Source organism: Artibeus jamaicensis, unplaced genomic scaffold (assembly GCF_021234435.1).
Source record: "Artibeus jamaicensis isolate MK-2021 breed Jamaican fruit bat unplaced genomic scaffold, CSHL_Jam_final contig_415, whole genome shotgun sequence".
Classification (NCBI taxonomy): domain Eukaryota; kingdom Metazoa; phylum Chordata; class Mammalia; order Chiroptera; family Phyllostomidae; genus Artibeus; species Artibeus jamaicensis.
In genome coordinates this window covers 40,513,054-40,537,401 of record NW_026521823.1, presented here as the reverse complement: position 1 = coordinate 40,537,401, position 24,348 = coordinate 40,513,054, and the positions used below count along the sequence as shown (strand labels likewise).

The 24,348-nt window shown below is 52.7% G+C and overlaps 1 protein-coding gene across 4 annotated transcripts in view; it reads left to right on the top strand.

Annotated features, from left to right (window-relative positions):
* DCLK1 (doublecortin like kinase 1) overlaps window positions 1–24,348 on the top strand; it is a 232,655-nt gene that overhangs the window by 137,169 nt on the left and 71,138 nt on the right. For 3 of the 4 annotated variants that reach the window (XM_053665597.1, XM_053665599.1, XM_037138748.2), the window contains exons 5-6: window positions 14,034–14,150; window positions 22,866–22,960. In XM_053665597.1, coding sequence (XP_053521572.1) covers window positions 14,034–14,150; window positions 22,866–22,960 — 212 coding nt within the window. Of the gene's footprint in view, window positions 1–14,033; window positions 14,151–21,891; window positions 22,002–22,865; window positions 22,961–24,348 lie in introns of those variants that run through there. The other variant, XM_053665598.1, reaches the window with a different exon arrangement.

Below are 24,348 nucleotides of genomic sequence, written 5' to 3'. Positions count from 1 at the left end.
GAGGGGAAAGGGTCCACGAAGAGGAGCCCCCAAAGCTGGCCGCACGAAGCCCGTCCCACTGGGACAGAGGGGCTGTGGCCGGCCGTGCGGGGCCGACCATGGCGACTCTGCAGACCACACTCACACAGGGCGGCTGTCTCGGCTGCTCCACTGAGACACACGACCCTCGAGCCAGGCCATTCACCCAGTTCCCACGTGCAACTCGGCAGCTCTGAGCAGATTCTCGGGATTGTGCGACCACTGCCGTCATCAGGTTCAGACACTCGTCACCCCGGAAATGAGGACAGGCCCGTGGGCAGTCCCACGGCTCATTTTATTCCCGCACAGAGAGGAAAGTCCTCTGTGTATTTATAAACCTTGCTTTTTATGGCAGTCATTTCGTTTAACGAAGGCGATGTTCTAACTGGGGATGAAGCCGCTCTGATTGTTACTGCTCTCACAAGGAAATGGTAACATTAAACATGGAAAGTTTAAAATGTAATCCAGTTTGGCTCTTTGTGGACTTTGTTATGATTTTCATGAAATCCAGAACCTGCACCGCCATCTGCCCAAGGCAAGCAAGCACCCCTCGAAGACACTCTGTGCCCTCCTGTTCAAACACCCCAATGGACGGGTTTCTTATCATAATTAATTCCCAGAACCTGTAAGAGAAAGAGTTGGACAATCAGAATGCAGAACAATTGATCCTGTATGGCAAATCAGTATACAATTTAAAGACAGCAGATAAAGGTAAAAATATTCCGTAACATACATGTTCTGCTAACTTTCACAAGGCACAAAAAATATTTACCACTCAAAAAAGGAAAGGACAGACAACAGGAAAATGGATGGATGATACGGACGGGCAGTTCACGAGAAAGTCCGGCTGAGGTAGAAGTACGTGGGAACCAAACATGAATGAACACGACAGCCGAGTCCCACCTGTACTCAGTGGGTCAGAAGGTGTTAGGAGAGCATGAAAGGACTCACTCTGGGGCGACGTTGGCAAGTATGGGGACCCTGCCGAGTGGCACTGATGTGTGAAAATGTTCAAGGCCCGTCTGCCTGTGACCGCTGATTCACCAACGGTGTCTCTAGAAGTGTAGTGCACAAGTGTACAAAGGCATGTTATAAAGTTCACTGTGGTTTACCCATAGTCACAAAAACCTAGAGAAATAAAAAGTTAAAGCTACCAACCAAGATCTGGCCAAATAAATGATGAGACAGCCATTTAGTGAAATGCTGCACGGTCACTAATAAGAACTCGGTCGGCCTAAATGGACCAGCGTGGTGCGTTGTCCAGTATGCATTGTGAGGGAAAAAATCCAAGTGTCGGCATCATGTGTCACGTTCCATGTTAATACCAAAGAACACACACACACACACACACGCATGTGCACGTTTGCACGTGCTTATAGAAGCACTGCCATTGGATGAGACGCCCAAGAAATCATCAGGGGTCGCCTTTGGGTGCAGGACTGAGGGTTCAAGGAAGTGGGAGAGAGAGTCTTTACTGCAGGCCCTTCTTTACCAGTTGGATTCATTCTAAAAATGTTAAATTGTATAAAGTTGAAAAACATTTTCCCATTTGAAGAGCAACTTTTTTTCTGCAGTGTTTTTTCCGCATTTCCAATATGGCAAATTGGAAATGCAGGAAAAATTGTATGCAATCCTTTGACCTGGGGGCAAAAACACTGTTAAAACTTATTCAGAAATATCCTTTTAAAACACTTCTCGGCAAGCTTGTGCACAGTATATTCTGTAGTCCCTGTTTTATAATCTATATCTTTCACTCATGAACATCCTGTAGCATTAAATATTTTTTGGTGCTTATTAAATAAACACTCATTATTCATTGTACGGCCCCGCTAGGCTGTTAGTGTATCTTCTCCTCATTTCCCTCCATAAATTGAAGGGAAAACGTTGGGGAGAAAGCAGAAATCAAGGTGGTAAGAGGTTTGTAAAAATAAAAATGTTATGGCTGAGAATTGGAGAATAAATCAGGGAATCAAAAGCCAGGTTTGTTCTTCAAAAATAATATCTATTACCCAGTATTTTTTAAAGAGGGAATGAATCAGAACCATACCATGTCTTCCACTATGTTTCTAGCAGAATTAACAAAACATAATTTAAATAATTAAAAGACAAAGTCAATAAATTATCAGCTGCATCTAAACACAGAGAAGCAAGTTTAGTTCATAAACTTTAAAACACGGTTGCCAAGGTAAGACACAGAAAGTCCTAGTCTGGCCCAGCCATGGTGTCCAACTCCCAACGAGACAGGACTTGTTGCTTGCTTTCCCCCTTTTTTTGCACTGTTTGAATGATCATAATTGATACATGTCATCTTTATTAAGACAATAAATCCATTAGAAAACATTTTGATAGATTAATTTCAAAGAAAAGGTGGAAAATTATGCGTTAAGTGTTAATATTTTGCAAGTGTAAACGTGTTTTTAAGTAGGGCCCAGAATTCTGTAGTTGCTAAAAGACTGTTGTGTTCAACACCCTCTCTCTTCGCTTAAACGAAGTTGTAGGTTCTTTATTGCTCACCAGGTGCCAAGAAGGATGAGGAGAACCAGATTATTTGTCTCTACTTTTGTAACAAGAACAGATTTATAAAAATTATTTAAATACATTTCTGCTGATATGTTTAGTCAGGAAAAAATTCTCCCTCTGAATGTCTTTAAACACGGCTTGGTACTTTCCTCTGTTTCGGAACTAGAGCACCAGATTAATGTTAAGAATACAAGTTTACCTTAGCCCAACCTTGCAATTTATTGGGTAAGTGTTTGAAGCTGATCGGCCCAGCCACAAGAGCCTGCGGTCTCCTGCAGTCATTTAGTGAATTACTTTGCCAGGAGAACTACCTCCTGGGTTGCAGCAGTGACTCATGTGCTGGATGGCAGAGGGCCAAATTCAAACAGAGTACCATGGCATCAGGCAGCTCCCTGCCAAGTCAACCATAATGTCTCCCTTCTAACCAGACCTTTCATTGAAAGCCCACAGTCACCCCAAAACCCTGGGTACTGTCCTGTCTGATGGGTGCCCACCTAGGACCACAATATTTATGAGCCTTGAAATACTGTAACCCAGAGACGTACATGAAGTGCCGCACAGGAAACTCCTTTCCAGCCCCATTTGACCCCTTATTTTACAGGTGATCGTCAAATAGGTGTAGGGGAAATAAATCAGGTTTTCAACCATTGTCTGCTTTCTCCTAATAAAAAGGAAAAGGAAAGAGGCTTTAATTTAAATGCTCCTAGTTGTTTTCTTCTTTTCTTCACTTGAGAACTGACGATGAAGCACCTCCACCCAGAGATGGGATTTAATGTCTGTCATTTGGAATAGAAAGGAAAACAGATACGTGGCTCACGAAGAGACCACTTTGAAATTAAACTATACAACCATGGGTTTTATTAGGCAGATGATGTGAAGGATGCTTCTCATTAAAAAGAAAGTCAAGTAAGAAGGACGCACGAGAAACAGGATAATAAATATTACACTTTTTGGCAAAAGGGAGGAAAGGAGATCTTGTTTTCAGAGTAAGATGCAGAGAATTATCCATAAGTATCCACTCACTCTTAAAATGTCTCCCTTACATTTCATGAATGTGAAAGAATTTAGAAAGCAGAATTTGTTTGAAATTTTTTTTCATCTGGGAAATGTTTGTCATTCATAATTGTACATTTCCTGCATGTGAGGTCTGTCTGGGAAAAGTCCAGCCATTGTTAATATAATGAGAACAGTTTGTACTACATAGATATATAACCTGGCAGCCAAGGAGAATGAACTGTAATGCGCATGTGTGAACAATGACGACTTCACTGTACTAGTCAGTGGGGGTGGTAGGTGCTACTGAGTGAGCGTGTGCACTGTGTGGCTGTCACCTTCAAAGTGACTGTGCAAGTAGAGCAACAAATCTGCATCCAATTTTGCTTTAAGCTTGAATGTTCCTTCATGGAAACTATTCCAATGATTCAGAAGGCTGCAGCTATGGGCAGCTGGTGACTGGCAGCTTCATCATGACAACACACCCGCTCACGCATCACGTCTCATGCAGAGATTTTTTGGCAAAATATTAAATCACCCAGGTGACTCAGCGCCCCTGCAGCCCAGATTTGGTGCCTTTCGACTTCTGGCTTTTCCCAAAACTAAGATCATCTTTGAAAGGGAAGAGATTTCAGACCGTTGATAAGATCCAGGAAAATATGATGAGGCAGCTGATGGCGACTGGGAGAACTGTGAGGTCCAAGGTGCCTACTATGAAGAGGACTGCAGTGTCTTGTCCTGTGTACAATGTTTCTTGTATCTTCTTCAAAAAGGTCTCTATTTTTCATAGTGTAGGACTGGATACCTTCTGGACAGACCTCATTACGTCTGAGCATCCTTTCCTCTAAAGGCCTCCATTTGCATTGCTGTGGCTCGTCCCTCAACAAATTACTTGGCTGCGACGACATAAGTGATCAGATTATGCTCACCAGATCCAGATAACGATCTTCTTCAGGTTTTTATAGCATTAAGAAACCGAGTTTTGCTTTTAAAAACGGTAATAATGGCCTCTCCCCAAATTCCCATTTCCATATCCTCCTAAAAGTTCTTTTCCTCCTAAAAATGAATGCACATAAAGCGAAGTGAAATGAAAGGGTTGAGAAGCTAACAGCATTGTTGGCCCTAAATAAACAGACAGCCAGGCATTTCTCCAGCAAAATGCAGTTACATTATCCGGGAACAACAAACCAAAGCAACTCGGACATGCGCCCCAGCTGCAAAGCCTGTGCAAGGCCCCCGGAAACAAACACAGGACCCTCTTTTATAGACCTAGCGAGGGGCTCTGTTGTAAAGGAAGCATTCATGGGAGGAAACAAAAAGTTGGAAGTAAAGTGATTTCTCATTGGCTGAGTGTCAGCAGCCCCCCATTGGCTGAGCTGGTCCTAGGTGAGACGGGATCTTCCTCAGCCTGGTGTGGTCAGTGCATCACTTCCTGTCTGAGTGGGTGCGGCCTGGCTCTCCAGCTCAGGCTCCGATGGAGACCGGGGTGAGCGCCCTCTTCTCCAGCGTCTGACTCTGTAGATTCGTTTGCACGCACGCTCCGTGCGTACTGAGCCCCCAGGTCCTGCCCCGGAAATCCAGCAGCCAGGATGATACCTCCTGTGGTCCGACAGCGTTTTAACCGTGCTCCCGAGCTCCAAGACCCGTCTGCGTTGCTCGGGTCCCGGCCCCACAGCGTGGGGCTGTCCCGTGGGGGACCGTGGACAGGTGTTCGCATCACCTCTCACTTTCTCGCCCGCCAGTCACCACCAGCGGCGCTGGGAAAGCCTGCGGTCAACACAGTAGGCAGCAGGGCGGAGCTGCTGGGATGAAGGCCCCCGTCGTCCCAACACGCGCTGCTCGCAGTGTGTCTTCCCGGTGCACTTTCCCTGGGAAAGACCCCGTGGGGCTGCAAACGCGGGGCCTTGTCAGGGAGGGTGGCAGCCGGCCAGACGCCAGGGCCCCCGACGTTCCGAACAGAGGGACGGTTCTGCAAAGGGCGGTGTCGAGAAATGCATCTCCTACTCAAACGAGAGACTTTCTGTTTAGGATTCAAGTGTGTGGCCCGTTTAAGGTTTATTTGTTTTAATTATATTTTATTGATTATGCTGTTACACTTGTCCCAGTGATTACCCCTTTGCCCGCTCCCCCCCCAGCCCCCCTCTCTCAGTAACCTCTCTTGTGCTTTTCTCTGACTCCAAAACTATGGACAGTCTGTACCCACGGTCCTAAGGGGACGACTGTTGGGCTCATGTACTAAGTCACTGACAAAAAGGAAACTATTTTATCGCCGTTTCCTGGGTTCAGTCGTGCCGTAGAAAACATGTACGCGCAGCACCTACTTTTCCAGTGGGTGTCTCCTTCACATCACAACGTGCTTTCAGCGGAAACATCTCGGTGCGGCCCAGCGGGGCACTTTACTGACATCTTTGTTCCTTTAGGGCACTTGCGTCAGATCCCAGGAAGTCCTTAAATGTAAAACCCGCTGATATTTCGAATGATATTTAAACCCTTGTGGGGAAATGTGATTGGCTGCTGTTCTCTTGAGTGTCTCCTTGGAAGGAAATAAAAGTTTTCTCAAGGTCTCATTCGTCCTTTATTATCTATCTAGCAGCTTCCCCTTCCATCTCAGGGAGCTTCTGCTACGATGTCAATTCCCTCTTATTTTATGAGCAGAATGCCTTCCACCATCTCCATAATAATTATGCTGCAAAAGCAATCATAAAATATTTCCCAAGTTTTATTTCTTTGATCTGGAGAATCATTACCTTTGCGTTTTAAGGCTCTGGTTATTTTAATTTTGAGATTATGGGGAGACAAACCAGCAGTGTGAGTTATGTATAACAATATGAATTTGAAGCCTTGGTCAGGGAATGTTTAATTCAATTCCCACTTTTCTTTTTGTGCTCTTGCAAACATACACATCAGTGTTAACTGTCTTCTTCCCCGAAGCAGCTAAATTTTATTAATGCCTGTGATGGTCCCTGTTCCTTAAAGGCTAAACCTCCAAATCAAATTCTGTCCCAGTGAGACTTTGCCCAGAAATAGATTTGCGTCGTTATTCTTGAGTGTCACAGGATCCCTTTATAACCGTGCAAGTGCAGCCTGTCATTCACCATGGCATTCCCAGAGCTCGCTTCTGCACTGGAGTCTGCAGGCTTATTCCGGCTCTTGTTAGGGCTCTTCACCTCAGTCCCCTCCTGAATTGTCACTGTCTCCTCGCTGGGAGGGAAGTGCAGGCTCAGAGATAACTTCAGAGAACTATCTTCCCAAGTTTCGTTCGACTTTACCTCTAGACAAGAAACCAGAGATCGTCAGGTCCCATTTACACAGTGTGGACTCGGATCTGGACTTGACCTCCAGCACCGGTACCCTGTCCTGGTGGTCAGTCTCTGTCTCCATTCAGGCTTGATGTCCACGTCACAGAATATCTGGATGAGTGTATGTGGCGTTCTAGAAATTTCCTCTGTACATGAACCCCAGCAAGAACCAGGCTTTTCTGCTTTAACCGACCAGGCCATGAGCTGGCCAAGGCAGGCCCAGCTCACTCAGTGCCCTTGTTAACTGGCCCCTGGGTGCTTCTCTTGAACCTTCAGTAAAGCACTTATGCTGTGGTTGCAACAGTGCCCCAGGGTACTTATGTGAATATAGACATTCCCAGACCCGTGGCATCAAGTCATCCAAGATAATACAGCACTGTCGGCCCCAGTCAGATGAACAGCCTGGCATTTCTCCAGCAAAGTGGGTTTATTTGGGAACAGCACAGGACTTCAGTGGGAGGGACGAGGTCTAATCACGAACCACAGGCAAGTCCAGCGGAACGAAGGGGAGGAGCGTTCTTCTATGGTGGAGCTGACATTCATGTTGGCCAAACCTGCAGAAAGAGTGTGAAATGTGCTGGGGAGGGCTTCATTCACGCCCTTAAGGGAGAATTCAAGCAGGGACTGAGGACCCTCGGGGAAAGGTCCAGCAGCAATTCTCAATGAGAGGCAACAGGCCCCACCCCCTGGGACATTTGGTGACCCGTGGAGACATTTTTGGTCGCCACAACTAGGGAGCTGCTCCTGGCAGCTGCCGGGTGGAGCCCAGAGGTGCTCCTAGCAGCTGGCCCTGAAGGGGCACAGACGTGAGGGGCGCAGGACAGACTGAGGTCCATTTCGGGGAATGAAGACCTTGTACAACGAGGCGCAGAGTGGCTGTTCTTGCCTCAGATCTGGACGCCTGCCCCTTTCTCTCCACTCTGCCAGGACTGAACCTCGGGGACCACACAGTGAGCCAGCTGAGAGCACTCAGGGGTGAGGACAAGCAGGGTAGTGGGGAGCTGTGGGTGTGGCTTTGAACAGAACCGACGTCATCTCTGTGTCCCAGGTTCTGCATCACTTTTTAAGGCCCTTGCTGTGCCCTTTGCCCAGTCTCACCATCCTTGGGAAGCACGTCAAAGGTTTCTAGTAGAGATGGTCCTTGGTCCTCCAAACGTGGGAACGGCGTGACGACCGAGATGGATACCACACTGATGACAGTATAAACAATTGTGGCAGAGCGGTCCCGCACTCTTTGTCCCTCGTTAATTATTAGTATCTGAGTTACATGAAAAGGCACCATGACAAGAGGCGTTAGCGGAGAATACTCCATGCAGAACTGCTGCCCTGTCCTCCTGCTGCAACCTTGTCTCTAAGTCAGTCACCCAGTGACAAGTTCTGATCTGTTCTCTGGAGGGGCCTGCTGCATGTGTCGGTCTGAAGACACCTTCAAGGTGGCCACACCTTCGCCTGGCCAGCAGACACGAGGCCACCAGGCAATGTCCTAGAGCAAAGCCACCCAGCCACCTGCTGTAACTCTCCACTGTTATCAGGGGGGAAGCTGCCCTCCATCTAACTGTTAGAGAAAGGGGAGTACTGGGAGGAGGGAGTCAGTGGTGCTACCGAAACAGCACGTCTGCGGGTGCCTGTCCAGCAGCCGGCACAGGAAGTCCCGGCGCCGCCAGGAAACCCTGCAGACCCTACCTAGCGGTTTGACTTCCTGCCTCCAGCGCCGCTCGGCGGCGAGCAGCCGGCAGGTGGGATCAGCAGGTGCGCCATCTGGTTGGCCCCGCTGGGTGGTGGGAAGTGTGGTAGCCGGTCTCGGTGCTGGGATTGGGCACACGCGGCTGTATTTTTAGAAGGTACTTAAAAATCTCAGTTTCTGGGACTCTGAAAGATGCCTGTGCGCCCAGGCAGTCTGCTACGTGCCTTCTTTTTTAAAAAAGCGTGGCTGGGAGTTTTGGAGCCGACTGCTTTGTTCCAGATGTGCTGCAGACCCCGCTTAGGGACTCGACGGGGGTCCCTGGCCCCATGGCCCACAGGCCGGGTGTTCACTGTGCTGTCCGGTGCGACCTGCAACCCAGGTGGCACAGAAACGAGGCAAGGACGGGCGCAGTCCTCACCGGAGCCTACGCCTGGGTCTCCCTCCAATGCTGCCGCCAAGTGTGGAAGTCATTATGTTCCCACAGGAAGTAAACTTAGTCATCAGTCACCCCGCACTGCTCTGTGTGGCTCACCCACGCCGGCAAGCTGGAGGGTGACCGGGACAGGCGAGGCCTCGGAACCATGAGGCAGGAGTAGGTGAAGCCCCCAGCCACGGGGCGCTGGAGAGTAGGCTGGACAGTGACTTGAGGGGGCAGGAAGGCAGGCCGGAGTTGACTCACTGACCTTGATAACCTCCACCTTCCCAGGGGGTGCCGTCCGATGCAGAGCATAGGATCCTGCAGAGCAACTGGCCGGAGTGGCAAGGGTTCTCTCCTGGCTACGGGCTGGGAGCAGTACGTACAAGGTCTCTAACATGGAATGTGTTTTTCTGATTCCTTTGCACGTAGCCGCAGAGAAGAACAGTGTCCCTTCTGGAGGCTTTGCACCTTGGCCAAGCTGAGAGGGAGCTTGTCTGTATAACCAGGATATAGAGAAACCACTGAGCATCCGCCCCTCCTCTGGTTCTTCTGGACACACGGCCTGCCCCCCGAGCGGCACAGAGCCACTGAACTTAGAGCGGAGATTCGTGGAGGGGGCTCCGCTGGGAGTGTCTCCATTCGGGCTGGTTTTCAGAAGAGATTAGAGGAGTAAAATGTTCCATGTTTAAAGAGCATTCTCTGGCCAGCGTGCAGCATGCCACAGAGTCTGTCTAGACGTGTGGGACTTCACCTTGGCCTTGTTCAAGATCGTCCAAAGGCACAGGTGGCCCCACTGAATGCAGGAATGTCCTTGGTGGGTGGACCCTGGGGAGCTGCCGGTGGCCGTGTGGAATCGTACGTGTCTCTGCTCTTCGGCACCGTCCCTGACACTTAGTTCTGCCTCGCAGCCGCTTCCGAGCGTCGGGGGTCTGCCGCCGGGAGCTTCGCATCTGTGTTGTGTCCCCATGTCTGTCCATGGCAGAGCACCGGTTTCTAAAGTGGGGTCCCCGGGCAGGTGGGGGCTGTTTTAACTTCTCTCAGACCCAGTCCCCAGAGCATCTGTAACGCAGCGCTTAGTAGCCGGCACAGGGAGAATGATACCTCCCCTCCCCCAGCTGTGCATACAGGGACTCTCTGAGTCAGACCGAACGGAGCCTTGCTCGCTGGCCCTGGGACAGTCCGACCCCGGAGACCCAATTACTGTGTCGGATCTGACTTTCTGGACGTGGGGTAGGCCGCGGCGAGCTTTAGTAGCAAGAGCAATCACGACCCCGCAGCCCCTCCAGGTGCCTCACTGGCAGCCCTGCAGTGTCACGTGTCACGTGTCTGAGGAGCGCCTGCCTGGTCCAGTATGGCCACAGGCCGTGGAAGTACAGCCCTCTCAGAGCAGGCGGGGGGCCACAGGGATCAGAATGGGGCGGTTGTCCCCCGAAGGCAAACGTCCCCTAGGGAGAGGGAGAGTGGAGGTGGCCGCTTCCTCCTGGCTGGGGACCGTGAACATGAACTTGGGAGAACACGCCTGGTTTTCTACTCCACTGGCCGCAGAGGCCCTTGTTTGCAATGTTTCTCGTGCGTGGGTTTAAGCTCCCAGGGGTTTGGCGTTCTCTCTCCAGTAATTAAACGTTCTTTCCTGCGCCCTCCTCCGTCGTAAAATACCACTCCCGCTCCAATTTATTACAGCCGTTAAGATCTGAACTTCAGTGGAAGGACGGTTGGAGCCCTCCATACTTTTTCTCATTTATGACCTGGGGCTGCACTTCTCTTCAGCTGGTTTTATTTTCCTCCTCGGGGGAAAAGCAGTCACTACAGTTGTTTAGTTTTTGGTTCTATTATTCAACCTTTCAGAGTTATTCCTTCCCCCGCTTCACTCTCGAGGGTCCACTCTGACCCTGAAGGCGACTGGCACAGAGTCCGTGGTACGTTATCACTTGGATGAGACTTCGCTTGTGGGAGCTCATTGTTTCTTTTTCTGATGCAATAGACATCTTGATAAACTTGTAGCATTTGTATGTTAAATTTTTAATTCAATTTGGTATGAGAAACGGTTATGCCGTCCTCCTCACTGTTCACCCTCTCGCCTGCTCGCCCTGGACCGTGGGCACCGACAGACACTTTCTAGACTCCCTCACCATGGAGCAGCTCGCCGAGGCCACAGTGTCAGACTCTGGGGTGGGGAGGGGCCCCCATCCAGAGACCTAGGTTCCAGTGCAAGTTACTAGTCTTTCTGAAACTCGGTTTCCTCCATCTGTAAAATGAGACATCGGGTTAGTTCCGTGCCTAGTAGGAGCCATTCATTCATACAAGTGGTTTCAGGATCGGTAACAGTCAGAGCAGCAGTTACTGAGCTGCTCTTACCTGCTTCTCACTGTGCCGGGTACCAGCTGGGACCCGTGAGGCGGGGTGAGCAGGCCAACCAGCACGCGGGTCCTTCTGGCAGGTGGACAGCGCAGCGAGAAGTACGTGCGAGAGAAGCTGTAGGAGCTGTAGGAGCGCAGCACGAGCCCACCAGTTTTTTCCAGTTCTTCAAAAATTCGGCTAAGTGAAGTAAGCCAAGTGGTGAAAGACAAATACCATACGATCTCAGCTCTAAGTGGAATCTAATCAAGAAAACAAACAAGCGAGCAAAACAGAACCAAGGACACTGACATAAAGAACAAACTGACAGTGACGGGGGGGGGGGGGATGGGGAAAGAGGTGGAAGGGACAAGCAGAGGAACGACTGTGAAGGACCCGTGGACATGGACAACCGGGGAGAGGGGAGCGGGCCGGCAAGGGAGAGTAATGGGCGGAAATGGGGATACCTGGAATTGAACAACAATAAAAAATTTTTAAAAACTTTTAAAAATCAAGTGCAATGTCTACATTTGCTCCAACTAAAATACCTCATTTCTTTCTGGTAGCCGGACAAATGTCAACCCAGTGTGGCCAGATTGGTCCCCCGACGGATGCCGACCCCAAGTCCGGGTTGGTAGGTTGTTGGCAGGTCGTTGCACAGTGTGCAGCCGGCCCCCAAACCAACATTGTGGTTCGTGCTGTGGCTCACAGACGGGTGTTGTTACCAATGTGCGCCATCTGGAAACTTTCTAGTTCAGCGCTTCATTCTTGCTAACTAGACGCCAAGCCTTTAAAATTATTACTTCAGATTTATGTGGCTCTCAGCACTCATGCCCTGGGGCGGAGAGTCCTGGTCACCCTGCCCTCGCTGCAGCCCCACGTGTGGCTGAAAACGAGGAAACGCAGGACCACGCAGAGCTGTTTGTGACATCGGCCCACATCTCCAAACACGAGGCCCGTGAACTGAAAGGCAGACAAGACCGGGTCGCAAGACCGGGTGTTTCCAGGTCCCGAACGTGGCTGGTTTCCCACAGGCCTGCAGTGCCCGGGGCTTGGCGCACAGAGGACCCGGGAGAGTAGTTCAGTCGGAAGCTTGCCAGTGGACCCCCAATGCTGCAGCGACCGCCTCCGCCTGCTCACATCCTTCCGAGAGGCCAGGCCACGACCAAGGGCTAGAGCAATGCCAAACGCGTGTGCGAACCGAGCCCGGGGCTCCGGAACATCCTCTTCGCGTTTCCAAAGACCTGTTTTGTGAATCAAAACCTCCGCAGACACACCCACGGGGGCTGTCGGCCCTGTGAATGGTGCCTGCGGTTTTCATCATATCTTCCGACGTTAATAAATGTCTTGCTTTCTTCTGTCTTTCAATTTCTGCTGTGTCCATTTGTGTAGGTTTTTTTTTCACTTTTCAAGGAGTGGGGGTCTCCTGCCCGGCTGCCTGGCGGGGCCAGAACAGCCAACGGAGGCCCCAGGTGCCCGTGTCCCAGGCCTGGCTGCTGAGTCGGGTCCCGACTCCCTGTCCCCTGCACTGTGGCCGAGACGCCACAGATGCCGTAGCTCAAGGCAGGATGCCCTTCCCCTCCCTCCTGTTCCCTCCTCTCTGTCTTCCTCCTCCTCAGTAGAGGACAGAGTGACAATGCTCCTGGTGAACTGTGGTGACCAAGAGCTGGGGACAGGTAGATACGTGCCGACGAATCTCAACGTTGCTTAGTCACAAAATGAATTAAAAAATTAGGTTTGTGTGCTGCCCTCCAAAAAAATGTGTCACCCAGTGTTGTTTTAATTCGCTTTACACTCTTCTACCCACAGGGAATGTTCATCGTCATTATCAGCATAAAGTTACTTTTATTTATGAAAATGGCTCCTTGAGGACCAGGCCTGTGGGTTTGCACATCTTCACTGGTCGGTGCAGTGAACGAGGAGTTTAGTGTTGAGCTGAAAGAACACGAACACTAAGGACTTAAAGCGAGTGAAGGCAAGGTTGTTTCTGAGCCTCGGACGGAAACCGTGTAACAGACGCGGTCTCCTGGTTGTGGGCTCCCTTGGGCCCTGGGGCCGCGCGAGGCCTGGTCGTGCTGGCTTCCCTCTCTGAGTGAAGCTGTGCTCTCCCGCCCACGCGAAGACCGCAGCTCTCCAGCGAGGGCTCCCACGAACAGAGAACTTGGGTGGGTGGAGTCTTTCCTAAGGGATGGAATATCCCACCACTTCCTACCCTGGTTTATGAGGATGACCTTTGTCTCGTGCTTTCCATGGGAGAGAGAATGTCTTATCCCCCAAATCACACACGACACAAGTAACTCGGGGGAACCCAACAAAACTGCTTCTTTTTTAAAAGATTTATTTATTTAGCTTCAGAGGGGAAGGGAAGAAGAGAGGGAGAGAAATATCAATGTGTGGTTGCCTCTCACGCATCCCCTGCTGGGAACTGGCCTGCGACCCCGGCATGTGCCCTGACTGGGAATCCAACCGTGATCCCCTGGTTCGCAGGCCCGTGCTCAATCCACTGAGCTACTCCAGCCAGGGCCAGAACCGCTTCTTTACTAGCCCGCGGAGCTCTCAGTCTGTCTAAGGTCGTGGAAAGGGGCAGAGCGAGAAGTGGAGCGTGGAAGGCGTGGAGCGTGGACCTGCGCCACGCCTTTCCTCCCGTTTCCCGGGCCCCTCCCCCCGGGGCAGGGCGGCTGCGTCCTGGCACTTGCAGCTTCGCTGGGCACGTCCGCGGGTGTGTGCCTCGGCCCTGCGGTGACGTGCACTTGTGTTCTCTCCGCAGAATGTCGCGTCGTGAAGTCCACTTCTTACACCAAAATAGCTTCGTCGTCCCGCAGGGGCGCCGCCAAGAGCCCGGGGCCGTCCCGGCGCAGCAAGTCGCCGGCCTCCACCAGCTCAGGTAAGGCCCCCCGGGCGGCTGGGAGGGACGCAGGATGGGCGGAGGGTCCGGCCGGCGTCCGGTCGGGGCTATAATTTTGGAACAAGGCAGTGTGGCCCGGGGGTGGGCGCGTTGGCTGTAAGACAAACCATCGAGCTCAGAAAACACACGTCCTGGCAACTCGGGACACCCAGATTTGCGAGATATTAATGTCCAGCACAGAAACTAATGGTTCAGGCTAAGGACCCCTCCCCCGACCAGAGGTGACGGTTAAAGCCCGCCTATCGCATGGGGTCCGGCTTAGGAGGAGTTCCCAGGGGGTGTTGCTGCCTCTCTGTGGAGGGCTGGTCCCCAGGAGGCTGTGGCGCTGGGGACAGTGAGAACAGCGAGGCCCCAGGCAGGGACAGCTGCGGGGACTTGGCCTGCGTCCTGTCTCCTTCCGGGGCTCCAGCGCCGGTGTCCAGGGAACCCACAAGATGACCCCTAGGGCCCACCTTTTCCTTCCGTGGTCTTGACATGGACATGAGTGAGTCAGGTCATTTTCGTTCTTGTCTTTGTGGGGGTTTGGACTCGGTGTAAGGTCCATTTCGTTGTTAACTGTTTACTAAACGATCTAACTGTGCAGGGGGTCATTAAATGACGCTCACATCAGGGTGAATGTCCCCTGGTTTCATGAGGACGGTGAGGCTCTCAGGAGCAAGGACCTTGAGGGCCTGTGCAGAGGCCGAGGTCCCCGGAGGGATGGGACAAGGCGTGGGGACGTTCTCCTGGGGGGGGGGGGAGAGCACCAGGCCCAACTCAGGCTCCGCAGCCGGTGCTGGGCTTTGCCTGCAGCGTCAGGGCTGCGAGGGCTGTCACCTGTGTTTTCTAAGAGTGAGGGACACTGAAACCACCACAGTGAGCCCCAGGGGTGGAAGTCTCAGCAGGCTGGGGCCCAGAGCGCGCAGCCCACCCGGCTCTCTCAGGGCGGGCTTCTCCTCGGGGCTGCACTGGGCCCCTGGACGGTCCCCAAAGACCACCTTCTTCTGGGATGCTCACTCTAAGGGTGACAGCGATGGCTTCCCGCTGCCCCCTGCTCACAGCACGGCCTACGTCACCATCGTCCCGGGACTCGGTCTTGGAGCATGTCTGTGACTCAAGGTGTCACCCCTCTTAGTGTGAGGGCGGGCAGAGCGCTCCCCCCTTAATGACATCCTGGTAAGTGGCATGAATGTCACTTAGTGACTCGGTCAGGATCGTCCTCTGATCACCCCTTGGCCTCATGCTGACCAAGGCCAGAGAGCTGTGCTTTAGCGAGTGTTTCCGATGATTCCGACCAGATCCTCCGTGGCCTGCAAGGTCCCCCCAGAAGGTGTCCAGCCATGTCATATGAAAAGTGGGGACATTTACTGAGCAAGATAGGAGATACAGGCAACATTGTACTTGGGACAATGATACCTCAGTCCCCCTCAGAGTAGACACCCGGGCACCCCACACAGTTCTCCCAGTTGCCATCAGCTGCCCCGTCGTATTTTCCTGAATCTCATGGATGGTCTGAAATCTCTTCCCTTTCAAAGGTGATTTTAGTTTTGGGAAAAGCCAGAAACCACAGGGCACCCAATCCGGGCTGTAGGGGGCTGAGTCACCTGAGTGATTTGGTGTTTTGCCCAAAAAACTCTGCTTGAGATGTGATGCGTGAGCAGGTACCTTGTGGTGATGAAGCTGCCGATCACCAGATGCCCACGGCTGCGGCTGTTCATTAACCAGCCGACAGGTAAAAACGGGGCTCTTTGGAGGATGTGCAGCCTGGGTCAGAGAACATTCCTCACGTTCTCCGAGCACAGAGCCTGCAGGGTGAGCTCCCACGGGCAGCGGGAGAAGGCGGTGAGGAGCGTAGTCAGCCGTCACCCCCAACCCCTGACTGTTTAGCACAGTCACAGAGGGGCGTGGAGGGGCCGCGTGGACAGAAATGTCCTGGATACTGCTAAAGGTCAGCACAGTAATGTAGGTCCTAACCCAACCAGCTCCGACACTGACACACTCGCCTTAATCTCTCTGCTCTTCTTTGTCTGGTCTGTACCAGGGATTCTAGAGCAGCAGGTGCAGTGGGTGAGGGGCAAACACCTCGCAGTGAGCGGCCGGCCACACTGTGTCTTCTCCAGTTTAGAGGATGCAAGAGACTCAGCGTGCACTCTGGCTACTAAGTTTATGTCATTGTTTTTAATGGGATTTTCGTAAGAGCTGTAGGCTGTTAGGTGCTGCTGCATTGGAGGGGAGTCTTCTCGGTTTCTGTCCCTGTCAATCAAGGGAGGGAGGCGCCCGGTCAGGCTACCGTTTACTGTGCAGGGTCAGGGGATGGCATTCGGAGACCTGGGGCAGTTACCGTCCCTGCTGAGGTGTCCGCGTGGCTGCGAGCACAGGGCCTGCCCTTTCAGCCTGTCTGAGCGCGGCAGCCAGTATCGAACGGGGGGGACACAGAGGGACGAATGGGGGAGAGAAGTTCTGCAACTTAAAAATTGCCTTGTGAATGGTAAAGAGCCTGTGGGACTCCAAAAAAGGAATCTAAAATTTGAGTTAAAATAGAAAGAATCATGAATCTAATGTTAAAAGACTTAAAAATGAATACAGAAAATTATTTCACTTTAAAATTAACTGGTAACATAGTGACTGTTTGGCATCTCTGAGATTACATAAGTCTCATAAATATAGTCTATTTAATTATAAACTTATAAATATAGATGAATGTATCATTTACCAAAAGTAATTTTGGAAACTCAGAAGGAAAACTGATAGGCAAATATATTACATGCATTTGCATGTGTTACTGCCGACATTTGGAACTATTGGTTTTTAGAGGTTTAAAATGGATAAGTCACACTACCAAAAAAATCAAAGGATTGCTTCCAACAATCATTTCTATTTTCTGCTGTTTTCCTGGAGCCCTTTTCAACTCTTCACCAGAGTCGAACTTGGTCACCCTGGTCGGTTTGGCCCTCACTCACCGGGGACTGTGGCGGGGGCACCAAGCCAGGTGGTCTTTCCAGAGAGAGTGGACTCTGAGTTGGCATGTTCTGGAAAAGGTAGCACTTGGTTCAAGGCCTCCACAGCTGCCAGGTCAGAACGCACCCAGCGGCCCTGATCCCGTCTGCTTCGTGCGACTCTCTCGCGCAGATGAAACTTTCGGCGTCTTGCATTGTGATCCAGAAGGTGCGCCCCACCACCCTGTCCTGGTGTTCACCCTGTGCGATGACCGTCTGTCAGTTCCGACTTGCTGCCAAACCTGACCCCCTTCCTCCGGATGATTCGCAACAATTCAGAGAGCGTGGTACCCCGACCCGGGGCAGTGCCAGTCCGAAGACACGGGTTCTGCGATGGCCCCGAGACGGCCTCCTGTCCGGGGGCCTGCGCCCCGGGTTGAGGCGGTTCTGGGTTGTGTCTGTGTTTTCCCTGGGCTGGCGTGGCTGCCGCTGTGGCCCCGTCCACCAAGCCAGCCGGGACTCCTCTCTGCGCTCGGTGCGGCTCTCAGACCCAGTGGACGGGAGCCGTGGGCGCTCTCTAATTTGACTGCATCAACGTTTTAAAAAAACAGCCCGTTCGGCGTTTCCCGTGAACACTGGAACTTGAATCATGTTGCTTCTATTCTTAGACACAGACATTGCCCCAAACCCCAACCGCCACTATGAACCTGACTTTTTAAGAACGAAGAGTCTTCATTTTCCCTCCTAAAATGCTGACTAGAGTTTGCAGTCACTTCTACTTCCGCTTTTCAACGTCCACTTCCAACGTCCACATCTTCCTACACGGTGCGGAGGGGGAGCCTCGTGTAAAGATGTGCCCAGGGCGCAGGCTCTGCTGTTACTCGTGACCCTGTGACCTGACCTTACATGAGACCTCAGAGCTTCTGTGAGCTTTTATCTTCGATCTCTTTCGATTTTCCCAACAATCTCCCAACGACATCGCCACGTGTTGCAAGATCACGCAGCTTGTTTTTAGAGATGGGGAAGCAGAGGCCGGCCTGTGGGGGCAGGTCGGCCGGAGTCACAGAGTTCGCAGGGGCCACTCAGAGCCAGCTTGCGGGGCTCCGAGCGACCGTCCTGACCCCTGGCCTTCACCTCTGCGTGTTATGGTTCTGATGCCCCGTAAATAGCTAGCACAGCCCCTGGCTGAAGATCGCAGTTCACAACACTTAGCCACGGAGGCCTGAGAGTTAGTGCCAGGCGCCAGCACTGGTGGGTGAAAGGGTTCACCCACTGCCCGATGTGTCTCAGCGGTAGGCAGAACGTTTCCTGTGTAAGTCCGTCCTAGAGTGCGAAGGAGAACCTTCTGTAAATCTTCTCTGTCCCCTGCCCTTTCCTCCTCTTGGGATGGAAGGAAGTTACAGGTGACTCATTAGCGTGGGAGGTCACTGACACACTCAGGAACGCCAGGCCCAGCTCGGCCAGCGCTGGACTGCTGCAGGGCGCTCACCGCGCGCAGGTGGAAGGGGCCGGCGCTGCCCCTCAGTGATTTACAGATTTCAACGCTCACACAGCTGTTGAACCAGTACTAGTCTCCGTACCAGACAGACCCCAAAGAAGGCACTGGAGCTGGAAGAAAAGAGAAACCGGGAGCCCGAGTAACACGCACAAAACCAAGGAGCCCCGGACGGCTGTGTGCGGGGCCGGGGAGTGAGGCTTCGTGGAGAGTGGGCGGTGGTCTCGGCTGCTTCCCGGGGGAAACAGGACCGCGTTAGAACATCGCGAAGAGCATTTCATGTGGGTCGAATCTTTGCTTGTGTGTGTGTTTTCTTTGGAATACAGATGTCTCATAAAATGTATAATTTAAAAGTGAAATTCTTTTACATTTTTTTAAATATCTGTACGAGCAACTTATAACACAGCGTCTTCAAAATAGGAGTACTACATGCACTAATTTGTTTTAAATAAGAACATGGGAAGTTTGATTTGCTTTATATTTTTTAATGTTAAAAATATAGGGAAACCATGTTTATCTATCTTAAATTTTTATTGCTGCAATCCTCCTTAAAACATACAGATTTTGGAGTTTTGACCACTTTTCGGATCTTGTTGCAGAATGTTGTGGGGGTTTTGTTTGTTTGTTTTGGAGTTTTTATTCTCACTTAGATGGACGGCTGACTGCTTGTCATAGAAGGATGCCTTCCACTGAGAATCTCCCTCTCCAGAAGCTGTGGAACACACAGCTGAGCACCCACGGGCCCCTCACACCCAGCGGTGCCAGCCTGGGCCTGTGGAAGTCCTTGCCCTCTGGGGCCACGGTCTCAGGCACACACGCGTGTTGGCAACAGTCGCTCGTGCATTCACTGTGCGCAGAGCACCGCCCATGGTGGGGGATGCCGGGAGCTGGGGGCTGGAGGGTGCACCTGCCCGGAGTGGAAGCAGGTGCCTCCGTGTATGACCTTCTCCCAGACCCTCCCTTCCTCCCCAGGCTGAAAACGCACGTGTGTGTGACTCTGGAAATGCTGAGGTCTTTTTATTGACCACATTCGAACTTTACTTTTTTACACCAAAATATTTTAGGCAACATATGCAGATAACACAAGAATCAGACCTGGGGGGAGCAGAGGATTTTAACGAGCTTACTAGTCCGATGCATCTGACTTTTAGTTTCCATCGAGTGCCTTCAAAGGCAGGTTGCTGGCTATTCACTTTCAGCTCAGCCCTTTCCTTCCTTCCGCAGCTCACCCGTTCTCTGGAGGATTCGTTCTGCTTCGGGGTTTCAGGGAAATTGTAGAAAACCAGATGCATCAAGAAAGTCAAAAGGGCTGAGGACTCCTGCCTTGGGTTTTTTAGCGTTTTTTTAAAGCCCAGGCCCCCTTCTATTCTCTCTCCCTGCGCTCCGCCCTCAGCAGGGAGAATCTCCAAGGACGCTCTCCAAACCCGGTCCATTCTCTTGGCCCACGGTCTACAAGGCGCACTGTGAACCCTTCCCTGTTCCCGCCTGAGTGCCCGCCCTGTTCTGGGCGTCTGTTCGCTCCCAGAGGCACGGAGGCAGTTAAGCCACAGGTGGTTTCCAGTCGGGAGACGAAGCTGGTAGCATTTGTGATAGAGTTGTGTGACGGCCACCCAGAGGAAGAGGGGTTCGACCTCATCCCTGGGGTCAGGGCACTGCCAAGAGAGGAGGACCCGCCCCCGGGGATGCGCAGGGTCTTGAGGTGATCAGAAGGGCCGGGAGGATCTTGAGGACACGGCGGGAGGTGAGGCAGGACGGCGCGAAAGGGCATTTAAGGAACGGTTGCTCGTCCACAAAAATGAGGGACAGACGAGGAAAGGGCCGGAGCAGACCGGCTCGTTTGGCCGGTCCAGTGGCGCAGGGCAGGGAGGAGGGTTTCTGGATCCTGAGGTGGTCCCGCTGCTTATCACTCTGCGCCTCAGTTTCCTCATCTGTGAAATGATACTGCCTGTCGTACAGAGCCATCGAGAGAGTTAAAGGAGATATAAGTGAGCCATATATGTACACACGGTGTCAGTATGCTAACAGCACCACAGACATAAACTCTTCTTAAAAGTAATTAATTAATGAATTTTTAGAGAGAGGGGAAGGGAGGGAGAAAGAGAGGGAGAGAAACACCAGTGTGTGGTTGCCCCCTGCTAACCCCCTACTGGGGACCTGGCCCTCAACCCAGGCCTGTGCCCTGACCGGGAATATAACCAGTGGCAGTTTAGTTTGCAGGCCGGCACCCAGTAAGCCACAGCAGCCAGGGTGAAAAATAAGTTCTTCAATAAACTGAGATGCACGCAGAATGAATACTTACTAAAAGCCAGCATTTTGTCGTTTTATTCTGCTTTTTTAAGCACGGTGTTTCTAAGGTCGTTTCCCCAGGATCCACTTTCTGCTTTGTCCGCCCCCCCACTGGCTTGATAAGATCAGAGTCCCCAAAGTCTATAAACCTTGTCGGTGCCGAGTCTGCCCCCTCTTTCCCGATCCGGCGCTGCCGTTGGGTGTGATGAAAAGATGCGGAGAAGGCGGCGTAGAAAACCCTGTCTTCACAAAACCTGTTTCTCGGTGCGTTCCTAGGGACCTCTTGCTTATCGGTTTGTGAGTTGGGGTCCATGCCGTGCCCCCGCCCGTGGGCCCCCGCCTGCCTCTGAGCCGGGCCGGCCCACAGAGGGGCAGCGACCAGCTGGCTGGGAAGCCCAGGGGCAGAAGCCGGAGCCCAAGCTCAGGACAGACAAGGAGCAAGCAAATCGAAGCATACGCAGCGCTTCCTGCTTCCAGCTGGCAGACGAAAAAAGAAAAAAAGGGTTTTTTTTAATCACCAAATGCATTTCAAAGGCAAAGCAACACATTAGTGCAGCGTGGGCCATTTAAAAAAGATCTTTGCAGAGGACAGAACAAAGCGCTTCCTGTGTTGGGGCCGAGGATTCCGTGCAACCCCCGTGTTAAAAAATCAGTCCGCGTCGTCCCCTGGCTCCGCGTGTTGTAAGGATGCCTGTAGTGCCCGCAGACACCGGGCTGTACCAGAGTGCGTGTCACGGGGAGTTTCCGGTGCGTCAGTGGGTCTCTGCCCCCCCAGAGGCACTGGGTTATGATTCAGCGCGAAGTCCTGGAACAGGGCTCGGGCTTCCGGGGCCAGCGCTGTGGGAGGGGCCCCGGGGGCTCCCACGTTGGCACGAGGACGACACCTTCGGTGCAGCCCGAGACAGCGCCCGCACCTCCCACCGCTGCTGGGAGACGTCAGCCCTTACGCAGACAAGGCATCTGCTGGTGAGCCCTGCTTCCCTCCCCGCCGCCCGGGAGCCGCCTGAGCCGTCCCTGACTAATCCCCGCGCACCCCACTTCCTCGGGTGCTCGGCTCAGAGCTGAGAAGGGACTCGCCTCTTGCTGTTGTCAGGTCCAACCCTGAGGCTGTGTCCATGTTAGAGCTCATAGAAGGTAAGTTCAATGCCTTCCTGCCCCCGCTTTGGGGAGGGAGCGACTGTGCACCCTCGGGAATGTGCGTGTCCCTGCCAGTTCTGTCTCACCGACTGCGGGTGTGGAACGTGTAAAAGTCACCTTTAGGGGTGAAAGAGTGGTGACCTTACGGAGCTTCATTAAGTGATGTCTTTAAGTGTTTGGGATGTTACTCGGGGAAAATAATTGCTTACTCGGGTTCTGTGGCTTGGATTCAGGTTAGTGATCATGTTGTAGAGAAGTGTACTCCGTCCCGTCGGGCAAAATCCCAGTGATGTAAACCCGTCGGAGAGCAGCTTTTATTTGTCCACAGTGGTAGACGCGTTTCGGCCAGTCACTCTGTCCTGTGAAAGGCAGGTCCTGCAAGAGCTGAGGTGGGAGCAGGAACTTCTAGGAGCGAGTTGTCACCTGTGAAATGACAGGGATTAGCTCAGTCGCTGGGCATGCCACTCATCAGCTGCGCTAACGCTCACTCCTACCGGAGGCACAGGGCGGCTGAATAAAGAATGAGGGCTGGAGCCCAGGGGACACGCCCAGGGCCCAGACCGCACTCCCCACGCCCCTACTGGCACAGCTAAAGGCATCAGTAATCAATGCATCAGGGGAGCTGTGAAACGTACATTAAAAATGTTTTAGGAAACCTGCTGCCACCTTAAACACGGGGTTGACGAAGCAGCCAGTCTGTGCAGCAGGTCACTTGCTGGAGCCCTTTCTCGGGGCCACAGATGCCAAGGTGTCTGGGGTTTCAGCCAGCCTTCCTCCAGTTACTTATCTCTCAGAGAAGCAGGCCTGTCCAAAGCTGCTTTAACGTGCCACTGTCCTGTCTCTGATCCTTTGTCCTTCCAGTGAATGGGACCCCTGGCAGTCAGCTGTCCACTCCGCGCTCGGGCAAGTCGCCAAGTCCGTCGCCGACCAGCCCGGGAAGCCTTCGGAAGCAGAGGGTAAGGAAGCTGAGCTCCTTGCTTCAGCCCCGCACGGGCCTCGGTGTGGAGTGGCCCAGGTGCCCGCAAAATGCTCGCTCCTCTCAGTGCTCCTGTCTCTGAGACAGGAGGGGGTCACCAGGCGACTGAGGGAGGGTGGGAGGTGACAGCCGGCGGGTCCCTCATGACGGCCCTGGTTTCTCTTAGCTGGACCTCAGGGCTTTTCCTCGCTCTGTAAACGGTCCCAGTCTCACCTCTGAGAGGAGTGAGCAGTTGCTGCCGCGCTTGGTGACGCCCTGAGCTTTTTGTCCTGAATCACAAAGACTCGCCCGCCCAGGTCTTTGTGAGCTTCCTTGGTTGTGACAAGCTCCCTGAGACGTGACCCTTGGTCCTCAGCCTGTCTTAAGGAGCGGGGAGGGCAGGCCAGGCTCGGGGGTCTGCCGCTGGCATGGTCACTGGGGCAGGCAGAGTGGTCTCAGGGACCGGAGCAGGGGAGGGGCCCCAGGCTGCGGGTTCTTGTGAGTGAAACCCACACGGAGCACCTTGTTCTTCATCACTATCTGCGTTGAGTGTTTAGCTTCTGGGGTAATGATGGAGAAGTTGATTGAACTTGGAGGTCAAAAGTCAAAGTTACTGGAAACAGCGTTAGCTCCTCTCTGCGAGGAAGGGGAAGGGACACACTGCTGTTTTCGTCCCCTCGGCCACCTGCACTGCTTGTCTTTTCCAACAAAACTGGAGCAAGACTAAAAGGAGGGAGGGGGCGGGCAGGGACAGTGGAGGAAAGGGGGGGCCTCTCGTCCTGCACCCCAGCAGGGTGGGGAGGCACGCAGGCCGGTAGGGGCTTCAGGGTGGTGCTCGCTGCCTATCAGAGGACGGGAGGACCCCTTGGAGGCTCTGCGCCTCGGAGACTAGACTCTCGAATTTGGCTTCTTTTACTGAGTGCCATAAAATGAGGCTTCTGAGTTCCACACATTCAAATGGTAACCAAGACGGGCGCCCCTCTGTTCAAGCCTCTCCCCGAGGCTGTGGGCACAGCACCTTTGGAGGCGGGGGTGGTGGCCCGCAGGGCCCCCTTCCCCCAGAGCCTGGCTCACACAGTCGGGTGGGTTTGTCTTTGCTCCTGGCATCGGGCTGAGCTGGTTTCCGTTGTTGGGTGGGGCCCGGGTTTGGCAGCAGCAACTCAGCTCCAGTGGCTGTGTCATCTCAGATAAGTGTCACCTCCCTGTGCTCTAGTGGGAAGAAGAAAAGGGCAGCGAGGGGCTCTTTCCAGAGGGGAGCCAGTGACGCTGTTTCAGTTCCGTCTCGGGGCCTGCACGGCAGTGCCCTTCTTGGCCGTTTTAAAGGGCAGGAGTCCTTGGCAAACTCCTCAAAGAAGGCTCGGCCAGCTGAACGTCGCCTCCTAAGGCAAT